General features: G+C 46.0%; 1 protein-coding gene across 1 annotated transcript in view; it reads right to left on the bottom strand.

Annotated features, from left to right (window-relative positions):
- The window catches only part of LOC106591621 (centrosomal protein of 89 kDa), a 54701-nt gene that overhangs the window by 11797 nt on the left and 15621 nt on the right, over positions 1-27283 (bottom strand). Inside the window, exons 2-4 of the mRNA XM_045708324.2 lie at positions 19324-19374; positions 18295-18378; positions 8067-8170 (exon numbers count right to left, since the gene is read on the bottom strand). Coding sequence (XP_045564280.2) covers positions 8067-8170; positions 18295-18378; positions 19324-19374 — 239 coding nt within the window. The remainder of the gene's footprint in view (positions 1-8066; positions 8171-18294; positions 18379-19323; positions 19375-27283) is intronic.

Below are 27283 nucleotides of genomic sequence, written 5' to 3'. Positions count from 1 at the left end.
CACACACACACACACACACACACACACAGACACACACACACACACACAGACACACACACACACACACACACACACACTTTATAATTGTAGCTAAAACATGATGCACATCTACAGCTGTTAAATCCCGTTCCTCATCATCTCTGTTAAGTCCCGTTCCTCATCATCTCTGTTAAGTCCCGTTCCTCATCATCTCTGTTAAGTCCTGTTCCTCATCATCTCTGTTAAGTCCCGGTCCTCATCATCTCTGTTAAGTCCCGGTCCTCATTATCTCTGTTAAGTCCCGGTCCTCATCATCTCTGTTAAGTCCCGTTCCTCATCAACAGCTGTTAAGTCCTGTTCCTCATCATCTCTGTTAAGTCCCGGTCCTCATTATCTCTGTTAAGTCCCGGTCCTCATCATCTCTGTTAAGTCCCGGTCCTCATTATCTCTGTTAAGTCCCGGTCCTCATCATCTCTGTTAAGTCCCGGTCCTCATCATCTCTGTTAAGTCCCGTTCCTCATCAACAGCTGTTAAGTCCCGTTCCTCATCATCTCTGTTAAGTCCTGTTCCTCATCATCTCTGTTAAGTCCCGGTCCTCATTATCTCTGTTAAGTCCCGGTCCTCATCATCTCTGTTAAGTCCCGGTCCTCATCATCTCTGTTAAGTCCCGGTCCTCATCATCTCTGTTAAGTCCTGTTCCTCATCATCTCTGTTAAGTCCCGTTCCTCATTATCTCTGTTAAGTCCCGTTCCTCATCAACAGCTGTTAAGTCCCGTTCCTCATCATCTCTGTTAAGTCCTGTTCCTCATCATCTCTGTTAAGTCCCGGTCCTCATTATCTCTGTTAAGTCCCGGTCCTCATCATCTCTGTTAAGTCCCGGTCCTCATCATCTCTGTTAAGTCCCGGTCCTCATCATCTCTGTTAAGTCCTGTTCCTCATTATCTCTGTTAAGTCCCGGTCCTCATCATCTCTGTTAAGTCCCGTTCCTCATCAACAGCTGTTAAGTCCCGTTCCTCATCATCTCTGTTAAGTCCTGTTCCTCATCATCTCTGTTAAGTCCCGGTCCTCATCATCTCTGTTAAGTCCCGGTCCTCATTATCTCTGTTAAGTCCCGGTCCTCATCATCTCTGTTAAGTCCCGGTCCTCATCATCTCTGTTAAGTCCCGGTCCTCATCATCTCTGTTAAGTCCTGTTCCTCATCTACAGCTGTCAAGTCCCGGTCCTCATCATCTCTGTTAAGTCCCGGTCCTCATTATCTCTGTTAAGTCCCGGTCCTCATCATCTCTGTTAAGTCCCGGTCCTCATCATCTCTGTTAAGTCCCGGTCCTCATCATCTCTGTTAAGTCCTGTTCCTCATCATCTCTGTTAAGTCCCGGTCCTCATCATCTCTGTTAAGTCCCGGTCCTCATCATCTCTGTTAAGTCCCGGTCCTCATCATCTCTGTTAAGTCCCGGTCCTCATCATCTCTGTTAAGTCCCGGTCCTCATCATCTCTGTTAAGTCCTGTTCCTCATCATCTCTGTTAAGTCCCGTTCCTCATCAACAGCTGTTAAGTCCTGTTCCTCATCATCTCTGTTACATGATGCTGATCAACAGTGGAAAGTGGTTTTGTTAAAACCTGATGACTGCAGCAGAGACACACGACAGGAGCGGACATTTTGAGGCCGCGTCTAAAGCTACGACCACGTCTGAAGTAAAGCTCTACGAACACTATGAGGGAAAACATACAGCCTGACTTAGAACACAGTTGGGAGTTGGAGATGATTTAAAGGTTTTGAAGGAGTCATTTTTCAAAGAGCAGAAACTAGGACAGGAGTTCTGTCGTCTGCCAGCATCCATCTGCTGTCTGAGTCTGTCAGTATCTATCTGCTGTCTGAGTCTGTCAGTATCTATCTGCTGTCTGAGTCTGTCAGTATCTATCTGCTGTCTGAGTCTGCCAGTATCTATCTGCTGTCTGAGTCGGTTTCTATCTGCTGTCCGAGTCTGTCAGTATCCATCTGCTGTCTGAGTCTGTCAGTATCCATCTGCTGTCTGAGTCTGTCAGTATCTATCTGCTGTCTGAGTCTGTCAGTATCTATCTGCTGTCTGAGTCTGTCAGTATCTATCTGCTGTCTGAGTCTGTCAGTATCTATCTGCTGTCTGAGTCTGTAAGTATCTATCTGCTGTCTGAGTCGGTTTCTATCTGCTGTCCGAGTCTGTCAGTATCCATCTGCTGTCTGAGTCTGCCAGTATCTATCTGCTGTCTGAGTCTGTCAGTATCTATCTGCTGTCTGAGTCTGTCAGTATCTATCTGCTGTCTGAGTCTGCCAGTATCTATCTGCTGTCTGAGTCAGCATCTATCTTCTGTCTGAGTCTGTAAGTATCTATCTGCTGTCTGAGTCTGTAAGTATCTATCTGCTGTCTGAGTCGGTTTCTATCTGCTGTCCGAGTCTGTCAGTATCCATCTGCTGTCTGAGTCTGCCAGTATCTATCTGCTGTCTGAGTCTGTCTGTATCTATCTGCTGTCTGAGTCTGTCAGTATCTATCTGCTGTCTGAGTCTGCCAGTATCTATCTGCTGTCTGAGTCAGCATCTATCTTCTGTCTGAGTCTGTAAGTATCTATCTGCTGTCTGAGTCGGTTTCTATCTGCTGTCCGAGTCTGTCAGTATCTATCTGCTGTCTGAGTCTGTCAGTATCTATCTTCTGTCTGAGTCTGTAAGTATCTATCTGCTGTCTGAGTCTGTCAGTATCTATCTGCTGTCTGAGTCTGTAAGTATCTATCTGCTGTCTGAGTCGGCCAGTATCTATCTGCTGTCTGAGTCAGTATCTATCTGTTGTCACAGTCTGTCAGTATCTATCTGCTGTCTGAGTCTGCCAGTATCTATCTGCTGTCTGAGTCTGTCAGTATCTATCTGCTGTCCGAGTCTGTCAGTATCTATCTGCTGTCCGAGTCTGTCAGTATCTATCTGCTGTCTGAGTCTGTCAGTATCTATCTGCTGTCTGAGTCAGTATCTATCTGCTGTCTGAGTCTGTCAGTATCTATCTGCTGTCTGAGTCTGCCAGTATCTATCTGCTGTCTGAGTCTGTCAGCATCTATCTGCTGTCCGAGTCTGTCAGTATCCATCTGCTGTCTGAGTCTGTCAGTATCTATCTTCTGTCTGAGTCTGTAAGTATCTATCTGCTGTCTGAGTCGGTTTCTATCTGCTGTCCGAGTCTGTCAGTATCTATCTTCTGTCTGAGTCTGTAAGTATCTATCTGCTGTCTGAGTCGGTTTCTATCTGCTGTCCGAGTCTGCCAGTATCTATCTGCTGTCTGAGTCTGTCAGTATCCATCTGCTGTCTGAGTCTGCCAGTATCTATCTGCTGTCTGAGTCTGCCAGTATCTATCTGCTGTCTGAGTCTGTCAGTATCAATCTGCTGTCTGAGTCTGTCAGTATCTATCTGCTGTCTGAGTCTGTCAGTATCTATCTGCTGTCTGAGTCGGTATCTATCTGCTGTCCGAGTCTGCCAGTATCTATCTGCTGTCTGAGTCTGTCAGTATCTATCTGCTGTCTGAGTCTGTCAGTATCTATCTGCTGTCTGAGTCTGTCAGTATCTATCTGCTGCCCGAGTCTGTCAGTATCTATCTTCTGTCTGAGTCTGTAAGTATCTATCTGCTGTCTGAGTCTGTAAGTATCTATCTGCTGTCTGAGTCTGTCAGTATCTATCTGCTGTCTGAGTCTGTCAGTATCTATCTGCTGTCTGAGTCTGTCAGTATCTATCTGCTGTCTGAGTCTGTATCTATCTGCTGTCTGAGTCTGTCAGTATCTATCTGCTGTCTGAGTCTGTCAGTATCTATCTGCTGTCTGAGTCGGTATCTATCTGCTGTCTGAGTCAGTATCTATCTGCTGTCTGAGTCTGTCAGTATCCATCTGCTGTCTGAGTCTGCCAGTATCTATCTGCTGTCTGAGTCTGCCAGTATCTACCTGCTGTCTGAGTCTGTCAGTATCTATCTGCTGTCTGAGTCGGTATCTATCTGCTGTCCGAGTCTGCCAGTATCTATCTGCTGTCTGAGTCTGTCAGTATCTATCTGCTGTCTGAGTCTGTCAGTATCTATCTGCTGTCTGAGTCTGTCAGTATCTATCTGCTGTCCGAGTCTGTCAGTATCTATCTTCTGTCTGAGTCTGTAAGTATCTATCTGCTGTCTGAGTCTGTAAGTATCTATCTGCTGTCTGAGTCTGTCAGTATCTATCTGCTGTCTGAGTCTGTCAGTATCTATCTGCTGTCTGAGTCTGCCAGTATCTATCTGCTGTCTGAGTCTGCCAGTATCTACCTGCTGTCTGAGTCTGTCAGTATCTATCTGCTGTCTGAGTCGGTATCTATCTGCTGTCTGAGTCGGTATCTATCTGCTGTCTGAGTCTGTCAGTATCTATCTGCTGTCTGAGTCTGTCAGTATCTATCTGCTGTCTGAGTCTGTCAGTATCTATCTGCTGTCTGAGTCTGTCAGTATCTATCTTCTGTCTGAGTCTGTAAGTATCTATCTGCTGTCTGAGTCTGTCAGTATCTATCTGCTGTCTGAGTCTGTCAGTATCTATCTGCTGTCTGAGTCTGTCAGTATCTATCTGCTGTCTGAGTCTGTCAGTATCTATCTGCTGTCTGAGTCGGTATCTATCTGCTGTCTGAGTCAGTATCTATCTGCTGTCTGACTCTGTCAGTATCTATCTGCTGTCTGAGTCTGTCAGTATCTATCTGCTGTCTGAGTCTGTCAGTATCTATCTGCTGTCTGAGTCTGTCAGCATCTATCTGCTGTCTGAGTCAGTATCTATCTGCTGTCCGAGTCTGTCAGTATCTATCTTCTGTCTGAGTCTGTAAGTATCTATCTGCTGTCTGAGTCTGTCAGTATCTATCTGCTGTCTGAGTCTGTCAGTATCTATCTGCTGTCTGAGTCTGTCAGTATCTATCTGCTGTCTGAGTCTGTCAGTATCTATCTGCTGTCTGAGTCTGTCAGTATCTATCTGCTGTCTGAGTCGGTATCTATCTGCTGTCTGAGTCAGTATCTATCTGCTGTCTGAGTCTGTCAGTATCTATCTGCTGTCTGAGTCTGTCAGTATCTATCTGCTGTCTGAGTCTGTCAGTATCTATCTGCTGTCTGAGTCTGTCAGCATCTATCTGCTGTCTGAGTCAGTATCTATCTGCTGTCTGAGTCTGTCAGTATCTATCTGCTGTCTGAGTCTGCCAGTATCTATCTGTCAGTATATTTATAACTAGCTACCGTTTGAGTTTGGTGGCGATGGCGTGGTGTTCGTCCCAGCTGACAGCGTGCCTGGAGGTGTTCTGTCTGCAGAGTGTGGAGCTCTCTCCTCGTTACCTCCAGCTCACCTTCCAGCTTCTGCTTCTCTGCCTCAAGCAACATCTGCTGCTTACACACCTTAGAGACTGGAGAGGGAGGGAGGAGAGGGGGGAAGGAGGGGAGAGGGAGGGGAGGTGAGGGAGAGGGAGGGAGGGAGGAGAGGGGGGAAGGAGGGGAGAGGAGGGACGAGAGGAGTGAGGGAGGAGGGGAGAGAGAGGGAGAGGAGGAAGAGAGAGTGAGGGGGGAGGAGGGGAGAGGAGAGGGGGGAAGGAGGGGAGAGAGGAGTGAGGGAGGAGGGAGAGGGAGGGTGGAGAGGGGGGAAGGAGGGGAGATGAGGGACGAGAGGGAGAGGGAGGGAGAGGAGGAAGAGAGAGGGAGGGAGGAGGCGAGAGGGAATGAGGGGAGAGAGGAGTGAGGGAGGAGGGGAGAGGGAGGGAGAGGAGGAAGAGAGAGGGAGGGGGGAGGAGAGGGGGGAAGGAGGGGAGAGAGGAGTGAGGGAGGGAGAGGAGGAAGAGAGAGGGAAGGGGGAGGAGGGGAGATGAGGGACGAGAGGAGAGAGAGGGAGAGGAGGAAGAGAGAGGAGTGAGGGAGGAGGGGAGAGGGAGGAGAGGGGGGAAGGAGGGGTGAGATGAGTGAGGGAGGAGGGAGAGAGAGGGAGAGGGGGAAGAGAGAGAGAGGGGGAGGAGGAAGAGAGAGGGGGGGAGGAGAGGGGGAAGGAGGGGAGAGGAGAGGGGAGATGAAGGACGAGAGGAGTGAGGGAGGAGGGGAGAGAGGGAGAGGAGGAAGAGAGAGGGAGGGGGGAGGAGGGGAAATGAGGGACGAGAGGAGAGAGAGGAAGAGGAGGAACAGTTCATAGAGATAACTTTAAACTCTGAAGACTACCATTTACCTCCAGCGGGGTGACGACTTCTACCATTCACCTCCAGCGGGGTGATTTCTACCATTCACCTCCAGCGGGGTGACGACTTCTACCATTCACCTCCAGCGGGGTGACGACTTCTACCATTCACCTCCAGCGGGGTGACGATTTCTACCATTCACCTCCAGCAGGGTGATTTCTACCATTCACCTCCAGCGGGGTGACGACTTCTACCATTCACCTCCAGCAGGGTGATTTCTACCATTCACCTCCAGCAGGGTGATTTCTACCATTCACCTCCAGCAGGGTGACGACTTCTACCATTCACCTCCAGCAGGGTGATTTCTACCATTCACCTCCAGCAGGGTGATTTCTACCATTCACCTCCAGCAGGGTGATTTCTACCATTCACCTCCAGCGGGGTGATTTCTACCATACTCCTCCAGCAGGGTGATTTCTACCATACTCCTCCAGCAGGGTGATTTCTACCATTCACCTCCAGCAGGGTGATTTCTACCATACTCCTCCAGCAGGGTGATTTCTACCATTCACCTCCAGCAGGGTGATTTCTACCATTCACCTCCAGCGGGGTGACGACTTCTACCATTCACCTCCAGCAGGGTGATTTCTACCATTCACCTCCAGCGGGGTGATTTCTACCATTCACCTCCAGCAGGGTGATTTCTACCATTCACCTCCAGCAGGGTGATTTCTACCATTCACCTCCAGCAGGGTGATTTCTACCATTCACCTCCAGCAGGGTGATTTCTACCATTTTCCTCCAGCGAGGTTTGATACAGCGTTAATATGAAGGTGTAGAATGTAGAAACAGAATGTAACTAGTTTCTGTAGTAGAATCTGAAGGAGGGAGTCTGTCTCCTCCTCACCCTCAGTCAGAGTGAGGGGGGGACGAGGGAGTAGGGGGAGAGAGAGACGAGGGGGGAGGCGAGGGGGGAGGGGGGGAAACGAGGGAGGAGACGAGGGGGGAGGGGGGGAGAGAGACGAGGGGGAGGCGAGGGGGGAGGGGGGGAGACGAGGTAGGAGACGAGGGGGGAGATAGAAAAGCGTCAAGACAGTGTCTCCTCTCTTTCACTCACAGAGAGACAGACAGAGAGACAGACAGTACTCACCACTCCTAGTGGCTGACTCCTCCAGAGAGACAGACAGTACTCACCACTCCTAGTGGCTGACTCCTCCAGAGAGACAGACAGTACTCACCACTCCTAGTGGCTGACTCCTCCAGAGAGACAGACAGTACTCACCACTCCTAGTGGCTGACTCCTCCAGAGAGACAGACAGTACTCACCACTCCTAGTGGCTGACTCCTCCAGAGAGACAGACAGTACTCACCACTCCTAATGGCTGACTCCTCCAGAGAGACAGACAGTACTCACCACTCCTAGTGGCTGACTCCTCCGGAGAGACAGACAGTACTCACCACTCCTAATGGCTGACTCCTCCAGAGAGACAGACAGTACTCACCACTCCTAATGGCTGACTCCTCCAGAGAGACAGACAGTACTCACCACTCCTAATGGCTGACTCCTCCAGAGAGACAGACAGTACTCACCACTCCTAGTGGCTGACTCCTCCAGAGAGACAGACAGTACTCACCACTCCTAGTGGCTGACTCCTCCAGAGAGACAGACAGTACTCACCACTCCTAGTGGCTGACTCCTCCAGAGAGACAGACAGTACTCACCACTCCTAGTGGCTGACTCCTCCAGAGAGACAGACAGTACTCACCACTCCTAGTGGCTGACTCCTCCAGAGAGACAGACAGTACTCACCACTCCTAGTGGCTGACTCCTCCAGAGAGACAGACAGTACTCACCACTCCTAGTGGCTGACTCCTCCAGAGAGACAGACAGTACTCACCACTCCTAGTGGCTGACTCCTCCAGAGAGACAGACAGTACTCACCACTCCTTGTGATTGACTCCTCCTGTCCGTTTCAGGTCCTGGTGTAGTTTCTGGTTCTCCTTCACCACCTCCTCCACATGGCCCCGGAACCTCCTCAACTCCTCCTAGACACAACCAACCAATCAATCAACCAATCAATCAATCAATCAATCAACCAATCAATCAATCAATCAATCAACCAATCAATCAATCAACCAATCAATCAATCAATTATCCTCGATCACAATCACAAACACTACCTGGACAGCTCTCGAAGCTCAGTCTAGCAGCAATCCTAACAGGTGAACAGTAATCTCAGCTATCCTGACAGGTGAACAGTAATCTCAGCTATCCTGACAGGTGAACAGTAATCTCAGCTATCCCGACAGGTGAACAGTAATCTCAGCTATCCTGACAGGTGAACTCTACTCCAGCAGTAATCTCAGCTATCCTGACAGGTGAACAGTAATCTCAGCTATCCTGACAGGTGAACAGTAATCTCAGCTATTTTGACAGGTGAACTCTACTCCAGCAGTAATCTCAGCTATCCTGACAGGTGAACTCTACTCCAGCCGTAATCTCAGCTATCCTAACAGGTGAACACTACTCCAGCCGTAATCTCAGCTATCCTGACAGGTGAACACTACTCCAGCCGTAATCTCAGCTATTCTGACAGGTGAACACTACTCCAGCCGTAACCTCAGCTATCCTAACAGGTGAACACTACTCCAGCCATAATCTCAGCTATCCTGACAGGTGAACAGTAATCTCAGCTATCCTGACAGGTGAACTCTACTCCAGCCATAATCTCAGCTATCCTGACAGGTGAACACTACTCCAGCCGTAATCTCAGCTATCCTGACAGGTGAACTCTACTCCAGCAGTAATCTCAGCTATCCTGACAGGTGAACTCTACTCCAGCCGTAATCTCAGCTATCCTAACAGGTGAACACTACTCCAGCCGTAATCTCAGCTATCCTGACAGGTGAACACTACTCCAGCCGTAATCTCAGCTATTCTGACAGGTGAACACTACTCCAGCCGTAACCTCAGCTATCCTAACAGGTGAACACTACTCCAGCCATAATCTCAGCTATCCTGACAGGTGAACAGTAATCTCAGCTATCCTGACAGGTGAACTCTACTCCAGCCGTAATCTCAGCTATCCTAACAGGTGAACACTACTCCAGCCATAATCTCAGCTATCCTGACAGGTGAACAGTAATCTCAGCTATCCTGACAGGTGAACACTACTCCAACCGTAATCTCAGCTATCCTGACAGGTGAACAGTAATCTCAGCTATCCTGACAGGTGAACAGTAATCTCAGCTATCCTGACAAGTGAACAAGTTCTCTCACGTCACCCCGCTCCTCCGCTCTCTCCACTGGCTTCCAGTTGAAGCTCGCATCTGCTACAAGACCATGGTGCTTGCCTACGGAGCTGTGAGGGGAACGGCACCTCCGTACCTTCAGGCTCTGATCAGGCCCTACACCCAAACAAGGGCACTGCGTTCATCCACCTCTGGCCTGCTGGCCTCCCTACCTCTGAGGAAGCACAGTTCCCGCTCAGCCCAGTCAAAACTGTTCGCTGCTCTGGCACCCCAATGGTGGAACAAGCTCCCTCACGACGCCAGGACAGCAGAGTCAATCACCACCTTCCGGAGACACCTGAAACCCCACCTCTTTAAGGAATACCTAGGATAGGATAAAGTAATCCTTCTACCCCCCCCCCCCCCCCCTTAAAAGATTTAGATGCACTATTGTCAAGTGGTTGTTCCACTGGATATCATAAGGTGAATGCACCGATTTGTAAGTCGCTCTGGATAAGAGCATCTGCTAAATGACTTAAATGTAAATGTAAATGTAAACACTACTCCAGCCGTAATCTCAGCTATCCTGACAGGTGAACACTACTCCAGCCGTAATCTCAGCTATCCTAACAGGTGAACAGTAATCTCAGCTATCCTAACAGGTGAACAGTAATCTCAGCTATCTTGACAGGTGAACACTACTCCAGCCGTAATCTCAGCTATCCTAACAGGTGAACTCTACTCCAGCCATAATCTCAGCTATCCTGACAGGTGAACAGTAATCTCAGCTATCCTGACAGGTGAACTCTACTCCAGCCGTAATCTCAGCTATCCTGACAGGTGAACACTACTCCAGCCGTAATCTCAGCTATCCTGACAGGTGAACTCTACTCCAGCAGTAATCTCAGCTATCCTGACAGGTGAACACTACTCCAGCCGTAATCTCAGCTATCCTAACAGGTGAACACTACTCCAGCCGTAATCTCAGCTATCCTGACAGGTGAACAGTAATCTCAGCTATCCTGACAGGTGAACTCTACTCCAGCCGTAATCTCAGCTATCCTAACAGGTGATAGTAATCTCAGCTATCCTAACAGGTGATAGTAATCTCAGCTATCCTAACAGGTGAACTCTACTCCAGCAGTAATCTCAGCTATCCTAACAGGTGATAGTAATCTCAGCTATCCTAACAGGTGATAGTAATCTCAGCTATCCTAACAGGTGATAGTAATCTCAGCTATCCTAACAGGTGATAGTAATCTCAGCTATCCTAACAGGTGAACTCTACTCCAGCATTAATCTCAGCTATCCTAACAGGTGATAGTAATCTCAGCTATCCTAACAGGTGATAGTAATCTCAGCTATCCTAACAGGTGAACTCTACTCCAGCATTAATCTCAGATATCCTAACAGGTGAACTCTACTCCAGCATTAATCTCAGCTATCCTAACAGGTGATAGTAATCTCAGCTATCCTAACAGGTGAACTCTACTCCAGCATTAATCTCAGCTATCCTAACAGGTGATAGTAATCTCAGCTATCCTAACAGGTGATAGTAATCTCAGCTATCCTAACAGGTGATAGTAATCTCAGCTATCCTAACAGGTGATAGTAATCTCAGCTATCCTAACAGGTGAACTCTACTCCAGCATTAATCTCAGCTATCCTAACAGGTGATAGTAATCTCAGCTATCCTAACAGGTGATAGTAATCTCAGCTATCCTAACAGGTGAACTCTACTCCAGCATTAATCTCAGCTATCCTAACAGGTGATAGTAATCTCAGCTATCCTAACAGGTGATAGTAATCTCAGCTATCCTAACAGGTGATAGTAATCTCAGCTATCCTAACAGGTGATAGTAATCTCAGCTATCCTAACAGGTGAACAGTAATCTCAGCTATCCTAACTGGTGATAGTAATCTCAGCTATCCTAACAGGTGATAGTAATCTCAGCTATCCTAACAGGTGATAGTAATCTCAGCTATCCTAACAGGTGATAGTAATCTCAGCTATCCTAACAGGTGAACAGTAATCTCAGCTATCCTAACAGGTGATAGTAATCTCAGCTATCCTAACAGGTGAACAGTAATCTCAGCTATCCTAACAGGTGATAGTAATCTCAGCTATCCTAACAGGTGATAGTAATCTCAGCTATCCTAACAGGTGAACAGTAATCTCAGCTATCCTAACAGGTGATAGTAATCTCAGCTATCCTAACAGGTGATAGTAATCTCAGCTATCCTAACAGGTGACAGTAATCTCAGCTATCCTAACAGGTGATAGTAATCTCAGCTATCCTAACAGGTGAACAGTAATCTCAGCTATCCTAACAGGTGATAGTAATCTCAGCTATCCTAACAGGTGATAGTAATCTCAGCTATCCTAACAGGTGATAGTAATCTCAGCTATCCTAACAGGTGAACAGTAATCTCAGCTATCCTAACAGGTGACAGTAATCTCAGCTATCCTAACAGGTGATTGTAATCTCAGCTATCCTAACAGGTGATAGTAATCTCAGCTATCCTAACAGGTGAACTCTACTCCAGCATTAATCTCAGCTATCCTAACAGGTGATAGCAATCTCAGCTATCCTAACAGGTGATAGTAATCTCAGCTATCCTAACAGGTGATAGTAATCTCAGCTATCCTAACAGGTGAACTCTACTCCAGCCGTAATCTCAGCTAAGAGGGATGTGATTCGTTGACGGTTTCTCTATCTGCCTCTATCTGAATTTGACACCATCTTCTTCAACAAACAGAGTATCCACATACATCCACAATAACTGCTGAGTAAAACCTGTCTTTTCTGCATATCCACTTTACTATGGCCTGTATCAGGACAGTCCATCTGTTCAAATACAGGACAGCTTCTACAGACACACAGTATAAAAGACAGAGATGGAGAACGCGGCAGTCTGGTATTTCATACATACCGCTGATACATTTAGAGTCTGGGAGGAGGAGGAGGAAGAGGAGGAGGAGGGGAGCTGTTGGGGAGGAAGAGGAGGAGGAGGAGGGCTGGGGGAGGAGGAGGAGGAAGAGGAGGGCTGGGGGAGGAAGAGGAGGAGGAGGAGGGCTGGGGGAGGAAGAGGTGGAGGAGGGCTGCTGGGAGAGGAAGAGGAGGAGGAGGGGAGCTGCTGGAGGAGGAAGAGGAGGAGGGGAGCTGCTGGGGGAGGAAGAGGAGGAGGAGGAGGGCTGGGGGAAGAAGAGGAGGAGGAGAGCTGCTGGGGGAGGAAGAGGAGGAGGAGGAGGGCTGGGGGAGGAAGAGGAGGAGGAGGGCTGCTGGGAGAGGAAGAGGAGGAGGAGGGGAGCTGCTGGAGGAGGAAGAGGAGGAGGAGGAGGGCTGGGGGAAGAAGAGGAGGAGGAGAGCTGCTGGGGGAGGAAGAGGAGGAGGAGGGGAGCTGCTGGAGGAGGAAGAGGAGGAGGAGGAGGGCTGGGGGAAGAAGAGGAGGAGGAGAGCTGCTGGGGGAGGAAGAGGAGGAGGAGGGGAGCTGCTGGAGGAGGAAGAGGAGGAGGGGAGCTGCTGGGGGAGGAAGAGGAGGAGGAGGGGAGCTGCTGGGGGAGGAAGAGGAGGAGGGGAGCTGCTGGGGGAGGAAGAGGAGGAGGAGGGGAGCTGCTGGAGGAGGAAGAGGAGGAGGAGGGGAGCTGCTGGGGGAGGAAGAGGAGGAGGGGAGCTGCTGGGGGAGGAAGAGGAGGAGGAGGGGAGCTGCTGGGGGAGGAAGAGGAGGAGGAGGGGAGCTGCTGGAGGAGGTAGAGGAGGAGGAGGGGAGCTGCTGGGGGAGGAAGAGGAGGAGGGGAGCTGCTGGGGGAGGAAGAGGAGGAGGAGGAGGGCTGGGGGAGGAAGAGGAGGAGGGTAGCTGCTGGGGGAGGAAGAGGAGGAGGAGGGGAGGAGGAAGAGGAGAGCTGCTGGGGGAGGAAGAGGAGAGGAAATGGGAGAAGAGGAGGGAGGGAGAAGGAGAGAGGTAGAGCAGGGGTAAGGGAGGTAGAGAGAGGAGGTAGAGCAGGGGTAAGAGAGGTAGAGAGAAAGGAGGTAGAGCAGGGGTAAGGGAGGTAGAGAGAAGGAGGTAGAGCAGGGGTAAGGGAGGTAGAGAGAAGGAGGTAGAGCAGGGGTAAGGGAGGTAGAGAGAGGAGGTAGATCAGGGGTAAGGGAGGTAGAGAGAGGAGGTAGAGCAGGGGTAAGGGAGGTAGAGAGAAGGAGGTAGAGCAGGGGTAAGGGAGGTAGAGAGAGGAGGTAGAGCAGGGGTAAGGGAGGTAGAGAGAGGAGGTAGAGCAGGGGTAAGGGAGGTAGAGAGAAGGAGGTAGAGCAGGGGTAAGGGAGGTAGAGAGAGGAGGTAGAGCAGGGGTAAGGGAGGTAGAGAGAAGGAGGTAGAGCAGGGGTAAGGGAGGTAGAGAGAGGAGGTAGAGCAGGGGTAAGGGAGGTAGAGAGAAGGAGGTAGAGCAGGGGTAAGGGAGGTAGAGAGAGGAGGTAGAGCAGGGGTAAGGGAGGTAGAGAGAGGAGGTAGAGCAGGGGTAAGGGAGGTAGAGAGAAGGAGGTAGAGCAGGGGTAAGGGAGGTAGAGAGAGGAGGTAGATCAGGGGTAAGGGAGGTAGAGAGAGGAGGTAGAGCAGGGGTAAGGGAGGTAGAGAGAAGGAGGTAGAGCAGGGGTAAGGGAGGTAGAGAGAGGAGGTAGAGCAGGGGTAAGAGAGGTAGAGAGAGGAGGTAGAGCAGGGGTAAGGGAGGTAGAGAGAGGAGGTAGAGCAGGGGTAAGGGAGGTAGAGAGAGGAGGTAGAGCAGGGGTAAGAGAGGTAGAGAGAGGAGGTAGAGCAGGGGTAAGGGAGGTAGAGAGAAGGAGGTAGAGCAGGGGTAAGACAGGAAATCCTAAAATGCATATGATTATGTTTCATTCCTTTCAGCTCCAAGTGGAGAAACAGCCTCATTTAGTGTGGTTTATTCTCCAAGATGACTGTCCCCCTGAAATGTCCCTGTAGAGCTGAAGACTTTACCATCTCAAAGATGACTGTCCCCCTGAAATGTCCCCTGTAGAGCTGAGGACTTTACCATGTCAAAGATGACTGTCCCCCTGAAATGTCCCTGTAGAGCTGAGGACTTTACCATGTCAAAGATGACTGTCCCCCTGAAATGTCCCTGTAGAGCTGAGGACTTTACCATGTCAAAGATGACTGTCCCCCTGAAATGTCCCTGTAGAGCTGAGGACTTTACCATCTCAAAGATGACTGTCCCCCTGAAATGTCCCTGTAGAGCTGAGGACTTTACCATGTCAAAGATGACTGTCCCCCTGAAATGTCCCCTGTAGAGCTGAGGACTTTACCATCTCAAAGATGACTGTCCCCCTGAAATGTCCCTGTAGAGCTGAAGACTTTACCATGTCAAAGATGACTGTCCCCCTGAAATGTCCCTGTAGAGCTGAGGACTTTACCATGTCAAAGATGACTGTCCCCCTGAAATGTCCCTGTAGAGCTGAGGACTTTACCATGTCAAAGATGACTGTCCCCCTGAAATGTCCCCTGTAGAGCTGAAGACTTTACCATCTCAAAGATGACTGTCCCCCTGAAATGTCCCCTGTAGAGCTGAAGACTTTACCATGTCAAAGATGACTGTCCCCCTGAAATGTCCCCTGTAGAGCTGAGGACTTTACCATGTCAAAGATGACTGTCCCCCTGAAATGTCCCCTGTAGAGCTGAGGACTTTACCATGTCAAAGATGACTGTCCCCCTGAAATGTCCCTGTAGAGCTGAAGACTTTACCATGTCAAAGATGACTGTCCCCCTGAAATGTCCCCTGTAGAGCTGAGGACTTTACCATGTCAAAGATGACTGTCCCCCTGAAATGTCCCCTGTAGAGCTGAGGACTTTACCATGTCAAAGATGACTGTCCCCCTGAAATGTCCCTGTAGAGCTGAGGACTTTACCATCTCAAAGATGACTGTCCCCCTGAAATGTCCCCTGTAGAGCTGAGGACTTTACCATCTCAAAGATGACTGTCCCCCTGAAATGTTCCCTGTAGAGCTGAAGACTTTACCATCTCAAAGATGACTGTCCCCCTGAAATGTCCCCTGTAGAGCTGAGGACTTTACCATCTCAAAGATGACTGTCCCCCTGAAATGTCCCCTGTAGAGCTGGGGACTTTACCATCTCAAAGATGACTGTCCCCCTGAAATGTCCCCTGTAGAGCTGAGGACTTTACCATCTCAAAGATGACTGTCCCCCTGAAATGTCCCCTGTAGAGCTGAGGACTTTACCATCTCAAAGATGACTGTCCCCCTGAAATGTTCCCTGTAGAGCTGAAGACTTTACCATCTCAAAGATGACTGTCCCCCTGAAATGTCCCCTGTAGAGCTGAGGACTTTACCATCTCAAAGATGACTGTCCCCCTGAAATGTCCCCTGTAGAGCTGAGGACTTTACCATCTCAAAGAATACTGTCCCCCTGAAATGTCCCCTGTAGAGCTGAGGACTTTACCATCTCAAAGATGACTGTCCCCCTGAAATGTCCCCTGTAGAGCTGAAGACTTTACCATCTCAAAGATGACTGTCCCCCTGAAATGTCCCCTGTAGAGCTGAAGACTTTACCATGTCAAAGATGACTGTCCCCCTGAAATGTCCCCTGTAGAGCTGAGGACTTTACCATCTCAAAGATGACTGTCCCCCTGAAATGTTCCCTGTAGAGCTGAAGACTTTACCATCTCAAAGATGACTGTCCCCCTGAAATGTCCCCTGTAGAGCTGAGGACTTTACCATCTCAAAGATGACTGTCCCCCTGAAATGTCCCCTGTAGAGCTGAGGACTTTACCATCTCAAAGATGACTGTCCCCCTGAAATGTCCCCTGTAGAGCTGAAGACTTTACCATGTCAAAGATGACTGTCCCCCTGAAATGTCCCTGTAGAGCTGAAGACTTTACCATGTCAAAGATGACTGTCCCCCTGAAATGTCCCTGTAGAGCTGAAGACTTTACCATCTCAAAGATGACTGTCCCCCTGAAATGTCCCCTGAAGAGCTGAGGACTTTACCATGTCAAAGATGACTGTCCCCCTGAAATGTCCCCTGTAGAGCTGAAGACTTTACCATCTCAAAGATGACTGTCCCCCTGAAATGTCCCCTGTAGAGCTGAAGACTTTACCATGTCAAAGATGACTGTCCCCCTGAAATGTCCCCTGTAGAGCTGAAGACTTTACCATGTCAAAGATGACTGTCCCCCTGAAATGTCCCCTGTAGAGCTGAAGACTTTACCATGTCAAAGAAGAAGGATTCTGCTGTAGGAGAAACAGGTCTTTCAGGTCTGAGATTCCAGTCTGTGCTAGCTAAAACAGTCCCGTAGCTTAGCATCTGCTTCATCTGACCACTTTTTTTTTTAATAGACCGAGTCACTGGTGCTTCCTGCTTTAAATTTAGCTTGTAAGCAGGAATCAAGAGGATAGAATTATGCTCAGATTTACCCTCCAAATGGACGGCAAATCACTTAGTTTGGGACACTAACTAAGTGAAAAATGGCCAGCCAAGAGGAGTTGTATTTTTCTCTTCTCTCCAAATACGTTTGACAGTTTAGCGGGACAAAGTTGAACCCATCTCAACCAGGTCCTGGGTAGACCAGGCCTCTATATCAGTTTAGTGGGACATAGTTGAACCCATCTCAACCAGAGCCTGGGTAGACCAGGCCTCTATATCAGTTTAGTGGGACATAGTTGAACCCATCTCAACCAGGTCCTGGGTAGACCAGGCCTCTATATCAGTTTAGTGGGACATAGTTGAACCCATCTCAACCAGAGCCTGGGTAGACCAGGCCTCTATATCAGTTTAGTGGGACATAGTTGAACCCATCTCAACCAGGTCCTGGGTAGACCAGGCCTCTATATCAGTTTAGTGGGACATAGTTGAACCCATCTCAACCAGAGCCTGGGTAGACCAGGCCTCTATATCAGTTTAGTGGGACATAGTTGAACCCATCTCAACCAGGTCCTGGGTAGACCAGGCCTCTATATCAGTTTAGTGGGACATAGTTGAACCCATCTCAACCAGAGCCTGGGTAGACCAGGCCTCTATATCAGTTTAGTGGGACATAGTTGAACCCATCTCTACCAGGTCCTGGGTAGACCAGGCATGTCTCTCTATATCAGTTTAGTGGGACATAGTTGAACCCATCTCTACCAGGTCCTGGGTAGACCAGGCCTCTATATCAGTTTAGTGGGACATAGTTGAACCCATCTCTACCAGGTCCTGGGTAGACCAGGCATCTCTCTCTATGTCAGTTTAGTGGGACATAGTTGAACCCATCTCTACCAGAGCCTGGGTAGACCAGGCATCTCTCTCTATATCAGTTTAGTGGGACATAGTTGAACCCATCTCAACCAGGTCCTGGGTAGACCAGGCCTCTCTCTCTATATCAGTTTAGTGGGCCATAGTTGAACCCATCTCTACCAGGTCCTGGGTAGACCAGGCATCTCTCTCTATATCAGTTTAGTGGGACATAGTTGAACCCATCTCTACCAGAGCCTGGGTAGACCAGGCCTCTCTCTCTATATCAGTTTAGTGGGACATAGTTGAACCCATCTCAACCAGGTCCTGGGTAGACCAGGCCTCTCTCTCTATATCAGTTTAGTGGGCCATAGTTGAACCCATCTCTACCAGAGCCTGGGTAGACCAGGCCTCTCTCTCTCGATCAGTTTAGCGGGACATAGTTGAACCCATCTCTACCAGGTCCTGGGTAGACCAGGCCTCTCTCTCTATGTCCTTAACTCACTTTCATTGGATGTCTTCAACCCTACACTTTAATATACTGGCTGAGCGTGATGTGTTTTCATTGGCTCTTAACTCTCTTTGTGTTTCCTCTTTTAAATAGACCATAACACATTTGAAAAAGCATAAAGATATTAACAAGAGGATAACAGGGTGACACACACACACACACACAAAAAACACACACACACACACACACACACTCTTACCTCCGAGGCCTGCAGAAGAGCATCTTTCTCAGCGAGCTGGTCTTCATAAGCCAGCAACAACGGAGATAAATACTTCATGTCCAACTGAAAGACAGAATGGATCAAAACAGACAATAAGGGTTTAGACGTCCGACCCAGCGCTGGTTTCCAGGACACAGATTCAGACTCATCGTGGACCGGAAAGCAAACTCAATGTTGAATCTCAATCTGTGTCCGGGATACCACAAAACTTTAAATCAAACATTATAACGCAAAGCTAATTACTAAAGACTTTCAGAGGATCTCACAGGAAACATGAAACAGATATATAGAGATGAGAAACACAGAGAGAGAGAGAGAACACCCGCTGTAGTGAGTACATCAGATATCGTTTGTTCACAGCAACTTGCTACAACAAAGTGGGCAAAAAAACGTTGTTTCAAAGTTTTCATCGCGTCGACGTAACGAGTTATCGTGGAAACGGTCTCAACTGCACGTCTCGTCTCCTTGATCCGAATGCCCCGTCTTCAGTCAGCTGTAGTACAACACAACGTTCTAAACCTAGCTAGTTTTATCTGATCTCGTCTCGTCTCGTCTCGTCGTCTCTGAACTGGGATTTAAGGATTGCTAAGGATAGCAAATCGGTTCGCAAAATTACATTCAGAGGTGCTAAGCTTTTGGTGTGTCTGAGCCCTAAGGATCGCCAGGGATCGCTAAGGATCGCTGAGGGTCGCTAAGGATTGCTAGGGATCGCTAGGGATCGCTGAGGGTCGCTAAGGATCGCTAGGGATCGCTAGGGATCGCTGAGGGTCGCTAAGGATCGCTAGGGATCGCTAGGGATCACTAGGGATCGCTGAGGGTCGCTAAGGATCGCTAGGGATCGCTAAGGATCGCTAGGGATCGCTAGGGATCGCTGAGGGTCGCTGATCGACGCTGAGGGTCGCTAGGGATCGCTGAGGGTCGCTGAGGATCGGGCTCATAATTCACTGGTATAGATAGCAGAAGACAGTTTCTAGAGGAGGAATCCATGGGAATGTCCAAGTGACTGACCAGCCAGGGAGGAGCAGATCCTTTAAGTGGCAGGCCATGGGTCCTGGAGCTCTGCAAGACATGGAGAGAAAACATTACTACATAACTACAGTACATCTATACATCCAGAACCACATTAAAACAGTACGTCTATACATCCAGAACCACAGAACTACAGTACATCTATACATCCAGAACCACAGCACATCTGTACATCCAGAACTACAGTACATCTATACATCCAGAACTACAGTACATCGATACACCCAGAACCACAGTAATACAGTACATCTATACATCCAGAACCACAGTATATCTATACATCCAGAACCACAGTACATCTATACATCCAGAACCACAGTACTACAGTACATCTATACATCCAGAACCACAGTACTACAGTACATCTATACATCCAGAACCACAGTACTACAGTACATCTATACAGAACCACAGTACTACAGTACATCTATACAGAACCACAGCACATCTATACATCCAGAACCACAGTACTACAGTACATCTATACAGAACCACAGTACCACAGTACATCTATACAGAACCACAGTACTACAGTACATCTATACATCCAGAACCACAGGACATCTATACATCCAGAACCACAGTACATCTATACATCCAGAACTACAGTACTACAGCACGTCTATACAGAACCACAGTACATCTATACACCCAGAACCACAGTACTACAGTACATCTATACATCCAGAACCACAGTACATCTATACATCCAGAACCACAGTACTACAGTACTACAGTAATCTATACACCCAGAACCAGAGAATGAAAGAGAAGACAGAAGGAGAGTGGGACACCCCCTCCAGGGGTGGACGTCCCAGCATTTGGTGGACATAATTATAACTAAAGGTCAGTCAGAGACTAGAGGAGCAGAACAGAGACAAGACTTCCAGGTTCACTCCCAAATGGCTCCCTATTCCCTATATAGTGCACTACTTTAGACCAGAGCCCTATGGCACCCTATTCCCTATATATAGTGCACTACTTTAGACCAGAGCCCTATGGCACCCTATTCCCATAAGTAGTGCACTACTGTTGACCAGATGTTTAGGTATAGTTAGGGTAGGTATAGTTAGGGTAGTTATAGTTAGGGTAGGTATAGTTATAGTTAGGGTAGTTATAGTTATAGATAGGGTAGTTATAGTTATAGCTAGGGTAGTTATAGTTATGGTAGAGTAGGTATAGTTAGGGTAGTTATAGTTAGGGTAGTTATAGTTAGGGTAGATAGAGTTAGGGTAGGTATAGTTAGGGTAGTTATAGTTAGGGTAGGGTAGGTATAGTTAGGGTAGTTGTAGTTAGTGTAGGTATAGTTATAGTTAGGGTAGGTATTGTATAGGGTAGGTATAGTTAGGGTAGGTATAGTTAGGGTAGTTATAGTTACGGTAGTTATAGTTAGGGTAGTTATAGTTAGGGAAGGTATAGTTAGGGTAGGTATAGTTAGGGTAGGGGAGGTATAGTTAGGGTAGGTATAGTTAGGGTAGGTATAGTTAGGGTAGGTATAGTTAGGGTAGTTATAGTTAGGGTAGTTAGAGTAAGGGTAGGTATAGTTAGGGTAGGTATAGTTAGGGTAGTTATAGTTAGGGTAGGTATAGTTATAGTTAGGGTAGTTATAGTTAGGGTAGGTATAGTTAGGGTAGTTATAGTTAGGGTAGTTATAGTTAGGGTAGGGTAGGAATAGTTAGGGTAGTTATAGTAAGGGTAGGTATAGTTAGGGTAGTTATAGTTAGGGTAGGTATAGTTATAGTTAGGGTAGTTATAGTTAGGGTAGGTGTGGTTAGGGTAGTTATAGTTAGGGTAGTTATAGTTAGGGTAGTTATAGTTAGGGTAGGTATAGTTATAGTTATAGTTAGGGTAGTTATAGTTAGGGTAGGTATAGTTAGGGTAGGTATAGTTATAGTTAGGGTAGTTATAGTTAGGGTAGGTATAGTTAGGGTAGTTATAGTTAGGGTAGGTATAGTTATAGTTATAGTTAGGGTAGTTATAGTTAGGGTAGGTATAGTTAGGGTAGTTATAGTTAGGGTAGATATAGTTATAGTTAGGGTAGTTATAGTTATAGTTAGGGTATGTATAGTTATAGTTAGGGTAGGTATAGTTAGGGTAGTTATAGTTAGGGTAGGTATAGTTAGGGTAGTTATAGTTAGCGTAGGTATAGTTAGGGTAGGTGTAGTTATAGTTAGGGTATGTATAGTTATAGTTAGGGTAGGTATAGTTAGGGTAGTTATAGTTAGGGTAGGTATAGTTAGGGTAGTTATAGTTAGGGTAGGTATAGTTAGGGTAGGTATAGTTATAATTAGGGTAGGTATAGTTAGGGTATGTATAGTTATAGTTAGGGTAGGTATAGTTAGGGTAGTTATAGTTAGGGTAGGTATAGTTAGGGTAGTTATAGTTAGGGTAGGTATGGTTAGGGTAGGTATAGTTATAGTTAGGGTAGGTAGAGTTATAGTTAGGGTAGTTATAGTTAAGGTAGGTATTGTTAGGGTAGGTATAGTTAGGGTAGTTATGGTTAGGGTAGGTATAGTTAGGGTAGTTATAGTTAGGGTAGTTATAGTTAGGGTAGGTATAGTTAGGGTAGTTATAGTTCGGGTAGTTATAGTTAGGGTAGTTATAGTTAGGGTAGTTATAGTTAGGGTAGATATATTTATAGTTAGGGTAGCATAGTTAGGGTAGTTATAGTTAGGGTAGTTATAGTTAGGGTAGGTATAGTTAGGGTAGGTATAGTTATAGTTAGGGTAGGTAGAGTTATAGTTAGGGTAGTTATAGTTAGGGTAGGTATAGTTAGGGTAGTTATAGTTAGGGTATGTATAGTTAGGGTAGTTATAGTTAGGGTAGGTATAGTTAGCTTAGGTATAGTTAGGGTAGTTATAGTTAGGGTAGTTATAGTTAGGGTAGTTATAGTTAGGGTAGGTATAGTTAGGGTAGTTATAGTTAGGGTAGTTATAGTTAGGGTAGGTATAGTTAGGGTAGGTATAGTTATAGTTAGGGTAGGTATAGTTAGGGTAGGTATAGTTGAGGGATCGCTGAGGGTCGCTAGGGATCGCTGAGGGTCGCTGAGGATCGGGCTCATAATTCACTGGTATAGATAGCAGAAGACAGTTTCTAGAGGAGGAATCCATGGGAATGTCCGAGTGACTGACCAGCCAGGAGGAGCAGATCCTTTAAGTGGCAGGCTATGGGTGCTGGAGCTCTGCAAGACATGGAGAGAAAACATTACTACATAACTACAGTACATCTATACATCCAGAACCACATTAAAACAGTACATCTATACATCCAGAACTACAGTACATCTATACATCCAGAACCACAATAAAACAGTACGTCTATACATCCAGAACCACAGTACTACAGTACGTCTATACATCCAGAACCACAGCACATTTATACATCCAGAACCACAGTACATCTATACATCCAGAACTACAGTACATCTATACATCCAGAACTACAGTACATCTATACATCCAGAACCACAGTACTACAGTACATCTATACATCCAGAACCACAGCACATCTATACATCCAGAACTACAGTACTACAGTACGTCTATACATCCAGAACCACAATACTACAGTACATCTATACATCCAGAACCACAGCACATCTATACACCCAGAACCACAGTACTACAGTACATCTATACATCCAGAACCACAGTACATCTATACATCCAGAACTACAGTACATCTATACATCCAGAACCACAGTACATCTATACACCCAGAACCACAGTACATCTACACATCCAGAACCACAGTACTACAGTACTACAGTAATCTATACACCCAGAACCAGAGAATGAAAGAGAAGACAGAAGGAGAGTGGGACACCCCCTCCAGGGGTGGACGTCCCAGCATTTGGTGGACATAATTATAACTAAAGGTCAGTCAGAGACTAGAGGAGCAGAACAGAGACAAGACTTCCAGGTTCACTCCCAAATGGCTCCCTATTCCCTATATAGTGCACTACTTTAGACCAGAGCCCTATGGCACCCTATTCCCTATATATAGTGCACTACTTTAGACCAGAGCCCTATGGCACCCTATTCCCTATATATATAGTGCACTACTTTAGACCAGAGCCCTATGGAACCCTATTCCCTATATAGTGCACTACTTTAGACCAGAGCCCTATGGCACCTTATTCCCTAAGTAGTGCACTACTGTTGACCAGATGTTTAGGTATAGTTAGGGTAGGGTAGGTATAGTTAGGGTAGGTATAGTTAGGGTAGTTATAGTTAGGGTAGGTATAGTTAGGGTAGGTATAGTTAGGGTAGTTATAGTTAGGGTAGTTATAGTTAGGGTAGGTATAGTTAGGGAAGTTATAGTTAGGGTAGGTATAGTTAGGGTAGTTGTAGTTATAGTTAGGGTAGGTATAGTTATAGTTAGGGTAGTTGTAGTTAGGGTAGGTATAGTTATGGTAGGGTAGGTAGGGTTAGGGTAGGTATAGTTATAGTTAGGGTAGTTATAGTTAGGGTAGGTATAGTTAGGGTAGGTATAGTTAGGGTAGTTATAGTTAGGGTAGTTATAGTTAGGGTAGGTATAGTTATAGTTAGGGTAGGTATAGTTATAGTTAGGGTAGGTATAGTTAGGGTAGGTATAGTTAGGGTAGTTATAGTAAGGGTAGGTATAGTTAGGGTAGGTATAGTTAGGGTAGGTATAGTTATAGTTATAGTTAGGGTAGTTATAGTTAGGGTAGGTATAGTTAGGGTAGTTATAGTTAGGGTAGATATAGTTATAGTTAGGGTAGTTATAGTTAGGGTAGTTATAGTTAGGGTAGGTATAGTTAGGGTAGTTATAGTTAGGGTAGATATAGTTATAGTTAGGGTATGTATAGTTATAGTTAGGGTAGGTATAGTTAGGGTAGTTATAGTTAGGGTAGGTATAGTTAGGGTAGTTACAGTTAGGGTAGTTATAGTTAGGGTAGGTATAGTTAGGGTAGGTATAGTTAGGGTAGGTATAGTTATAGTTAGGGTAGGTTTAGTTAGGGTAGTTATAGTTAGGGTAGTTAAATTTAGGGTAGATATAGTTATAGTTAGGGTAGGTATAGTTAGGGTAGTTATAGTTAGGGTAGGTATAGTTAGGGTAGGTATAGTTAGGGTAGGTATAGTTATAGTTAGGGTAGTTATAGTTAGGGTAGTTATAGTTAGGGTAGGTATAGTTATAGTTAGGGTAGGGTAGGGTAGGTAGAGTTAGGGTAGTTATAGTTAGGGTAGTTATAGTTAGGGTAGGTATAGTTAGGGTAGTTATAGTTAGGGTAGTTATAGTTAGGGTAGGTATAGTTATAGTTAGGGTAGGGTAGGTAGAGTTATAGTTAGGGTAGTTATAGTTAGGGTAGTTATAGTTATAGTTAGGGTAGTTATAGTTAGGGTAGGTATAGTTAGGGTAGTTATAGTTAGGGTAGGTATAGTTAGGGTAGGTATAGTTAGGGTAGTTATAGTTAGGGTAGTTATAGTTAGGGTAGTTATAGTTAGGGTAGGGTAATGTAGAGTTATAGTTAGGGTAGTTAAGGTTAGGGTAGGTATAGTTAGGGTAGTTATAGTTAGGGTAGTTGTAGTTAGGGTAGGTATAGTTAGGGTAGGTATAGTTATAGTTAGGGTAGGTCTAGTTAGGGTAGGTATAGTTATAGTTAGGGTAGTTATAGTTATAGTTAGGGTAGGTATAGTTGAGGGATCGCTGAGGGTCGCTAGGGATCGCTGAGGGTTGCTAGGGATCGCTAGGGATCGCTGAGGGTCGCTGAGGATCGGGCTCATAATTCACTGGTATAGATAGCAGAAGACAGTTTCTAGAGGAGGAATCCATGGGAATGTCCAAGTGACTGACCAGCCAGGGAGGAGCAGATCCTTTAAGTGGCAGGCTATGGGTCCTGGAGCTCTGCAAGACATGGAGAGAAAACATTACTACATAACTACAGTACATCTATACATCCAGAACCACATTAAAACAGTACATCTATACATCCAGAACCACAGTACTACAGTACATCTATACATCCAGAACCACATTAAAACAGTACATCTATACATCCAGAACCACAGTACATCTATACATCCAGAACCACAGCACATCTATACATCCATAACTACAGTACATCTATACATCCATAACTACAGTACATCTATACATCCAGAACTACAGTACTACAGCACATCTATACATCCAGAACTACAGTACTACAGCACATCTATACATCCAGAACTACAGTACATCTATTCATCCAGAACTACAGTACTACAGTACATCTATACATCCAGAACCACAGCACATTTATACATACAGAACTACAGTACATCTATACATCCAGAACCACAGTACATCTATACACCCAGAACCAGAGAATGAAAGAGAAGACAGAAGGAGAGTGGGACACCCCCTCCAGGGGTGGACGTCCCAGCATTTGGTGGACATAATTATAACTAAAGGTCAGTCAGAGAATAGAGGAGCAGAACAGAGACAAGACTTCCAGGTTCACTCCCAAATGGCTCCCTATTCCCTATATAGTGCACTACTTTAGACCAGAGCCCTATGGCACCCTATTCCCTATATATAGTGCACTACTTGAGACCAGAGCCCTATGGCACCCTATTCCCTATATAAAGCACTACTTTTTAACCTTTCACAGCCCTAAGCGTGTCAGGTAGTTATAGTAATGGTAGTTATAGTTAGGGTAGTTATAGTAATGGTAGGTATAGTTAGGGTAGTTATAGGTATAGTTAGGGTAGTTATAGTTAGGGTAGGTATAGTTAGGGTAGTTATAGTTAGGGTAGGTATAGTTAAGGTAGTTATAGTTAGGGTAGTTATAGGTATAGTTAGGGTAGTTATAGTTATAGTTAGGGTAGGTATAGTTATGGTAGTTATAGTTAGGGTAGTTATAGTTAGGGTAGTTATAGTTAGGGTAGTTATAGTTATAGTTAGGGTAGTTATAGTTAGGGTAGTTATAGTTAGGGTAGTTATAGTTATAGTTATAGTTAGGGTAGTTATAGTTATAGTTAGGGTAGTAATAGTTAGGGTAGTTATAGGTATAGTTAGGGTAGTTATAGTTAGGGTAGTTATAGTTAGGGTGGTTATTGTTAGGGTAGTTATAGTTAGGATAGTTATAGTTAGGGTAGTTATAGTTATAGTTATAGTTAGGGTAGTTATAGGTATAGTTAGAGTAGTTATAGTAAGGGTAGTTATAGTTAGGGTAGTTATAGTTATAGTTAGGGTAGTTATAGTTAGGGTAGTTTTAGGTATAGTTAGGGTAGTTATAGTTAGGGTAGTTATAGTTATAGTTAGGGTAGTTATAGTTATAGTTAGGGTAGGTATAGTTAGGGTAGGTATAGTTAGGGTAGTTATAGGTATAGTTAGGGTAGTTATAGTTATAGTTAGGGTAGTTATAGTTATAGGTATAGTTAGGGTAGTTATAGTTAGGGTAGTTATAGTTATAGTTAGGGTAGTTATAGTTATAGTTAGGGTAGGTATAGTTAGGGTAGTTATAGGTATAGTTAGGGTAGTTATAGTTATAGTTAGGGTAGTTATAGTTATAGGTATAGTTAGGGTAGTTATAGTTAGGGTAGTTATAGTTATAGTTAGGGTAGTTATAGTTATAGTTAGGGTAGTTATAGTTATAGTTAGGGTAGTTATAGTTAGGGTAGTTATAGTTATAGTTAGGGTAGTTATAGTTAGGGTAGTTTTAGGTATAGTTAGGGTAGTTATAGTTAGGGTAGTTATAGTTATAGTTAGGGTAGTTATAGTTATAGTTAGGGTAGGTATAGTTAGGGTAGGTATAGTTAGGGTAGTTATAGGTATAGTTAGGGTAGTTATAGTTATAGTTAGGGTAGTTATAGTTATAGGTATAGTTAGGGTAGTAATAGTTAGGGTAGTTATAGTTATAGTTAGGGTAGTTATAGTTATAGTTAGGGTAGGTATAGTTAGGGTAGTTATAGGTATAGTTAGGGTAGTTATA

This window comes from Salmo salar, chromosome 26 (assembly GCF_965601325.2).
Source record: "Salmo salar chromosome 26, fSalSal1, whole genome shotgun sequence".
Taxonomy (NCBI): Eukaryota; Metazoa; Chordata; class Actinopteri; order Salmoniformes; family Salmonidae; genus Salmo; species Salmo salar.
This window is presented reverse-complemented; position numbering and strand designations above follow the sequence as displayed.